We start from the raw sequence: 7505 nt of genomic DNA, 5'->3' as shown, positions 1-7505 counted from the left end.
GCAAGGAGCTGTAGCCTCAAGCTAAATGCTTGCATCTCTCTATCTCTCTCTCTCTCTCTCTCTCTCTCTCTCTCTCTCTCTCTCTCTCTCTCTCTCTCTCTCTCTCTCTCTCTCTATGTCCCTCTCTCTCTACACCCTTCTCTCTGTCTCTCTCTCTCTGTCTTTTTTTCTTCCCCAAACGGGGGCTAAATCCCAAAGCCAAATGTCTTTATTCTCAATCTCTCATTCCTGTCACCCTTCGCCAAAAAGGTCAAGGCCAGCTTAAAATCTTTGCGGCCTTCATATTAGCCCAGAACAAAAAAGCTGTGTGAAAAGAGAAAGCACTTTAGGCTGAGACCAGGATAAAACAGCATATTACAATGGAAATGGTGTTGTGGGGGGGGGGGGGGGGGAAATAACCACCATTTCCACATAATAAGCATGAAAGAGAGGAATTATTAGGACAAAGGGTTTCTATATATACAGTACAGCTGATAAATGTACCGCAGGGCCCTTCTTTGATGTGTGTTTTTGCGCAGAGCTGATATTAAAAAGCAATCAGTTTTGTCTGCAATGGCACTCATCAGATGGGGGGTGTGGGGGGGTGAGGGGGGTGGGCTGGTGGGAAAGAAGATTTTTCGGACTATAATTGATATGTGCTGTCGGACTCGCCGCATGAGTGAGCTGCTTGTGTTTTTCGGCTAAACGTGCTTATAAATAAATAATTACGGTGGCGGCGTTTGTTTTCGCGGAAATGAGGAGAGACGGCGGAAAATGAAAAGAGGGAGGACAGGTTTCTCGCTTTCTCTTTCTCTTTATTTCACTCTCTCTATTTCTAGACAGATAGGATGCATCCATTTGCAGCTGCACCTGATTGTCAGGAGTGCTGGACTGGTCTCTAGAGAGCGAGGTGGACTCTCCCGGTGGATGGGGCTGGCGTAAAAAACAGCCTGGCTATTTATGTGGGACGCTGGGCGGCCAGTGAATGGGTACGGCAGCTGTTCCTCATCCTGTGGTGATGTCCACATCTGGAGTCAAGATTCAGCATGCCAAACATGCAAGTGTGGGTGGAACTGTGTGTGTGTGTTGTGTGTGTGTGTGTGTGTGTGTACACTGCACAAGGGTGTGTCTGTGTGTATGTGTGTGTGTGTGGGCATGTCTGTACATCTGTGTGTCTGTGTAGGAGGGTGTGTGTGTCTACATCCATGTGTGTGTACATCCATGTGTATGTGTGTGTGCGCGTGTGTTCACTGCATGCTAATGGACTCCACCCTCTAATTTCCATAGCCATGAACGATTTGCGTGTAGCTGCCACTCACACGCGATGGCGGCCACGTTGGCCCGCACCTGTTCGGGGCCGCTGCAGGTGTCCTCGCATGTGACAGCATGCAACGTTCCTCTCTAATGAGGTGAGCCCCGCACCGCAACCCTCCGCAGGAAGATTACGCGCCCCCCACAGCCTCCGCCACTCCATCCCTCTCTTTCCTCCAACCCCCCCACCACACACACACACACTCACACACACACACACACACACACACACACACACACACACACACACACACACTCACACACACACCATCATCATGCCTACCCAGGCTCGTGTGTGGCCCCCTGTGCAAAATTACTACACACGGTGTCAGGCTTTCTCCCATTAGCCCCACTCAATCTGCCTGCCTGCCTGCTGGAGCCACAGCCCTGCAGCTACGCCGGATGGTAATGATGGGAGCTCCAGAGGCCTGTCACATACCCCCACTTACCCCCACCACTCCAGCCCCAACCCATGCATCTACCCCCAGCGCCAAAACCCTGCCCCCACTTATCTCCCTCTCTCCCTCTCTCTCTCCCTCTCTCTCTCTCTCTTTCTTTCTCTCTCTCTCTCTCTCTCTCTCTCTCTCTCTCTCTCTTTCTCTCTCTTTCTCTCTACCTCTCTTTTTCTGTTCATTTTTCTCTCTGTTTGGCTTTTTTGTCTTATTATGAATAAAGACTGGCCTGGGACTTTTATCAGCTTTGCAGATGTGGTGTGGAGCGCACCTTGCCACATCCATCTTTCCCCCCCCTATCTCTCTCTCTCTCTTTCTCTCTCTCTGTCTTTCTCTCTCTTTCTCTCTCTTTCTCTGTCTTTCTCTCTCTCTTTTCCCTCTCTCCCTCTCACTCTTTCTCTCCTCCTTCCCCCTGGTGTGCCACTTGCCATCCCCAGCTCCAGTCTGGGAGTGGACACACCCATCCATTACGGAGGGAAAAAGGGGTGGGGACCCAATAAATTATGGACAAGGCCTTCGTGGTGAACAATGGGGCAGCCATTTCGCCTCACGGCCCACTGCATCTGCATTCCTGCACTGCCACTGCCACCGTGGCACAAAGCTGGCACTGATTCATGCCCAAGCACGCCCTCTCTAGAACACACATCCCCTCTCTGGTCACCAAGGGCCAAAAAACAAACAAGTTAACAAGAAATAAATGCATTTTTTTGTGTTCTTTATCACACAGTTTAGCTTCCAAAGCCTTTTTTTAAAAAAAAATTAACATTGGTTGACAGTTGCTGTTTTCTTCCATTCAACATGGAAAAAAACCTCATCTGATTACCATATGAACGGCGTGTGATAAGTAGGCTGCCAACGCTGACGTAAAACCGATGGGACAAGGGTGGTGTATTGGTCAGTGTAAGGCAACGGATTGGCAGCTTGGAACCCCAGTGTGGCACAACGCTTAAAAAGTCTCGCCTTTTGTTCACACAGAATCCACCCTGAGCAAATGAGCGAAGAGATAATTAACATTCCTCTCCCAACGTCGCTCCATTAGCGCAGCGGTAATGAAAGCTGAATATAAAGACTTGAATGCACTCTCCCGCTCCTCTTGTCCAATTTTCGAGAATCTGGGGCCATTTTTCGGAGGAGCCCATTAACTGCGGCCATGCCTCTGGCCGCCTTTTTCATCATCGATAATTATTAAAATCACGCCGATATCTAGTGAGGAACTGGCCTTGTAGTTTGAGCAAAACACTGCAATGGAGGCAATCAGGTCTCAAATGGGTCACTGTTCAGAATATGAAATTTCTGGAATCTTTTCTTGAACGTTCAATCACGGGCCATCACAGCATCAGATCTCGGATCTGATGAGAAAAAATCAAAATCCAAGCGAGGGTACAGGAAAACAAAGCACAAAACAGCTGCCTACTGCAACATGACCAAGGAGGGGGACACAGGCACATACACATACAGACACACACACATACACACACACACACAATTTTCTCTGTGTAGACATGGCCACATCCCCTCTCTATAAGGGACTTGTCGCTGGAGCCACCGCTGCCGTAATTGCCTCTGGAATGAGATGCACTGGATGGTGCGAGACTCAGACGAGATGCCTCCACTCCTCTCTCCACACCTCCCCTCCCCACCTCCCTCTCTCTCTCTCTCTTCCTCTCTCTCTCCTCCACCCTTGGCATGTATTCCCCAGCGGCGCCGTCTTGCCTAATCCTCAAACAGTCCGAACGTGTGTACCCATTAGCTGCACACTCTCCCAGCCTCCGACTGTAACACACAAACACACACACACACACATGTACACACACACACACATAATTTCTTTCATCTCTGCTCTTTGTTGGGGGAGAACAGGTTAATAGTATATACGCCCAGCGGACTATACATTTTTTATTTATTGGAGGGCAGCCCGAGCATGAAAGAGCGACCTCGCACGACCACAGCAGATTACCTGACCTCCACCGACTTCCACCGTCAGAGTGCGGCTCCCGCCCGACGCACAGTCAGAGAGGCGGGGGGGGGGGGGAGGGGTAAGAGCTGAGGGCAGGACGCAGGGTGCTTTTTTAACCTTTCCTGACGGTCACTTGTCCTCCCCTTTGTCCTTCGCTACAGAAGTATAAAAGACTCGTCATCTGGAGAGAAATGACTGGTCCCCATCAATGTCCACTACTACCTTGAGTGTTCTGCAGCCTGGAGAGCACTGGCACTCTCTCTTGTACTCCTTCTCTCTCTTCCTTCTCCTCTCTCTGTCTCACCCATGAGAATTCAACACAATTCTCTCTCTCTCTCTCTCTCTTTCTCTCTTCACTCTGCAGATTGGAGTCATCAGCTCCCTGGAGAGCTGACGCCACATGCTGGAGCTGTTTCGGAGACAAGGACTTCTCGTCCACTGCAGAGCCACTCAGAGACGAGAGCGAAATAAGAGAGGAGAAGCCACTGAGGAAATGGAATGAGAGAAGAGAGAGAGAGAGAGAATGAAGAGGGGAACAAGGAGAGAAAGACGGACAAAGCGATAATCAGACTCTCTGTGACCTTCAGTACAGCTAGAGACTGAACCTGGAAAAAAAAGAGAAAAATGACAAAATAAAAAAAAAAGGGCAGACTAATTTTTGAATCAGGGCCATCCTTCAGAAGAATTTACGATGGGATGTAAACCATGATGTTCAGTCCTTGGAGGCTCGGAGCATTATAGGAATGTGATGCCCCTGGCCCACAGTACCACTAAATCATCACTCATGACTGGCCAACCCTCTAACAGGACAAATAGAGGAGACCCCCGACAAGGACCTTCTCACCCACACCGTAAAAGGTGCTCACACATCAGGACGAACAAATGTGCAAGGAGAACGCTTACACTGTAAAAAGCTTGAAGAACAATCCCATTGTAAAAGAGCTCGCAGAGTACTACTACCATAAAATGCATGAAAAAAGCTACTACTGACAAGCTTGAGGAATGGAGTACTGCTAGCAGAAATGCTAACAGAGCAAGGGTAGTTTATAAGAAAAATCCCTGCTAGTGTGAAAGCCTGAACACTAGCTAGTGTATGAGTATAAAAGAACACGACAACAGCAAAAGCAAGACCACACACACCTCTCAGGATGAGAGAGTAGGCCACACCATTATAAATGATGAGGAGTTCACCTCTTTACTTCAGTGAGGGTTTCCAGTGATAGGGAGCTACTTCAGCAGCAGCGTGTGGCAGGTACACACACACACACACACACACACACACACACACACACACCACACACACACACACACAAAAACACTCAGCACGGGGCGCGGCTCATAGCAGCATCTCTGAAGGGCCAGGTAGAGAGTGGTGGGGTGCTGCGGGCTCTTGACCCGGGGAGCGCTGGAGGACCATAATAGTTCATTTGAAAGTCACATGAGACGGCTGCTCTTGGAGGCCCCTCTCTCCCCGGCTCTCTGAGAGGCTCGTCGCATCGCAGCAGCAGTGCAGGGATGGATATTCATGGCTTGGCCTCGGTATTATTTTCACATTATGTGAATGCCGCCCACCCCCTCGCCATTCTTGCATTTTCATTTTGGTAATGTAGGGCTCTTCTTCTCTGCTCCTCCCCCACACTAACCCTACCCCCCCCCCCCCTCCAACAATTCATCCTCTCTATCCCTCGTTTTTGCCATATCCCATCTCTGTCCGTTTCTATCTATCTATCTATCTATCTCCCTTCCCCGAATCCAGATTGACCCGTCTTTTCAATCAGAATGTCTCTGCAGCTGACCGTTCTTTATTCGTTCCACATTGTTGCCTCCTCTCCCATCGCTCGAGTCCATCATGCATCCTTGTGCAGTGGGGAGGCATTGGGGTGTGTGCACGCAGGCAGACACACACACAAACACACACACACACACACACACACACACACACACACACACACACACACACACACACTCTGGGCAAACACTTATTAGCTCCCTGTGCCAATTAAAACCTGCTTTTTTGTGTTTCATTTGCATTTGGTCTGGAGGGGAATGGCTACTGAATAGAACCATTCCCAAATGAAAGCAACCCCCACACCACCATCCTACTACTAACACACACACACGCACACACACACACACACACACATACACCCACACACCACATAAATACACACAAAAGCAAATGCAGACACATACATGTTCCTCGAACACTTAGGCCACACCCTGGAATTAAATTTAGATGCTCATATGACCCAGGGCATTATCCACTTACTGTTATTAATTTGTCTGTTCTCAGGAGAAGCTGGGAGAATGTTGATGTTTTCTTCCCTGTTTCCTTCTTTCCTTGTCTCTACTCTCTCTCCCTCTCTCCTTCCCTCTCTCCCTCTCTCTCTCTCTCTGTTTCTCTCTCTTTCTTTCCATGCTCAGCAATAACAGCCGCAGATTGTAATTGATTTACAGTGTGTGAATCCCCCCCTGATAAAGCATTGTTTTATAATCAGGCCCGGCACGGACGGCTGCCTCGGGTCCTGCACTACTTTAATGGCTGTTGCCAGCGATGGGATGGGAGTCTGATGAGCTGTCGCTCACTCCATCCCCCGCCACGCGCTCCACATATCTGGAACCAATCACAAGAAGCTTAGGGCTGAAGCGCGTGGCAGAATCCATGACATCCAGGAAAAAACACACAAAGTAATAGGCCCCTATTCGAGTATCCCCCGTATATTGTCATTGCGATTTAAAAACATACAAAGTTCATGTCACCTCTGCGAAGTCAAGCCTAAATACAAATATGTACACAAATAGACAAAACAAACAAACAAACAAACACATTCAGACACACAGTGTCTGAGCAAACGAGATAAAACAAAAGCTTGTAATAGACCTGCGGCGTGCCAGCCTCCCCTTAAGCCACGGCATGCACACAAACAAGGGGCTGCAGCCTTGCGCTCCAATTAGGCCGCTGTGTGTGCACTCTTGCAGCATGATTATTATGCATTTTTCATTTGCTCCTACTCCCCCACTTCTGTCCCTCTTTCTCTCTCTCTCTCTCTCTTTCTCTTTCTCTTTCTCTTTCTCTTTCTCTCTCATTCCGTCAACCCCCTCCTCTCGCTCTCTCTCCACTCACTGTCTCCTCAGCTTCCATTGCTCTCTTCTCTCTTTCTCTCTTTTTTCCTTCAGCACCCACCCCCTCCCTCTTTGTGTGTGTGTGTGTGTGTGTGTGTGTGTGTGTGTGTGTGTGTGTGTGTGTGTGTGTGTGTGTCTCTGACAGACATCAGCTTCCGCACAACCTCCGGGTCCCAGAGAGAGAGAGAAAGAGGGAAGGAGAGAGGGAGAGAGAAAGAGAGAGAGACGGAGAGAGACAGAGAGAACGCCATTAATGAGATGAAGGGGTTGAGGGGGAGACAATCGGCGGCCTGTATCAAACAGAGCCGCTTTATTTCCATCTGTCGACCAACAGAGGCGCTGACCCTCCCTCCCCTCCATGGAGCAACGAGTGCCGTCCGATTTTGACAGATCCAGAGAGGTGGCCAGGAGCAGGGGCACAGCGGCTCTGAATATTTAGGGCAGGAAGCGCTGAAGGGGAGGCCACCTTGGCCCGCAGAGCAGACAGCACGACAGACGCCCATCACTTAAAGTAGAACTAAATGGGAAAACCCCCTCCTCAAAAAAAAAAAAAAACCCACACACACACACACACACACACACACACACACACACACACACACAATCCCAAACTCCAGAAGGCTAATCACAACGATGTTGGATAGGAATGTTGACACACATGGTGGCAAAATTCCAGAACTCCC

The 7505-nt window shown here is 49.3% G+C and overlaps 1 protein-coding gene across 1 annotated transcript in view; it reads left to right on the top strand.

Annotated features, from left to right (window-relative positions):
* LOC121684610 (roundabout homolog 2-like) overlaps positions 1-4093 on the top strand; it is a 9607-nt gene extending 5514 nt beyond the window's left edge. The window contains exon 5 of the mRNA XM_042064668.1: positions 4064-4093. Coding sequence (XP_041920602.1) covers positions 4064-4093 — 30 coding nt within the window. The remainder of the gene's footprint in view (positions 1-4063) is intronic.
* Positions 4094-7505: the final 3412 nt, after the last annotated feature.

This window comes from Alosa sapidissima, chromosome 15 (genome assembly GCF_018492685.1).
Source record: "Alosa sapidissima isolate fAloSap1 chromosome 15, fAloSap1.pri, whole genome shotgun sequence".
In the NCBI taxonomy this organism is placed as follows: domain Eukaryota; kingdom Metazoa; phylum Chordata; class Actinopteri; order Clupeiformes; family Clupeidae; genus Alosa; species Alosa sapidissima.
Note: the sequence above shows the minus strand (reverse complement) of the source record. Positions and strands in the feature narration are given on the sequence as shown.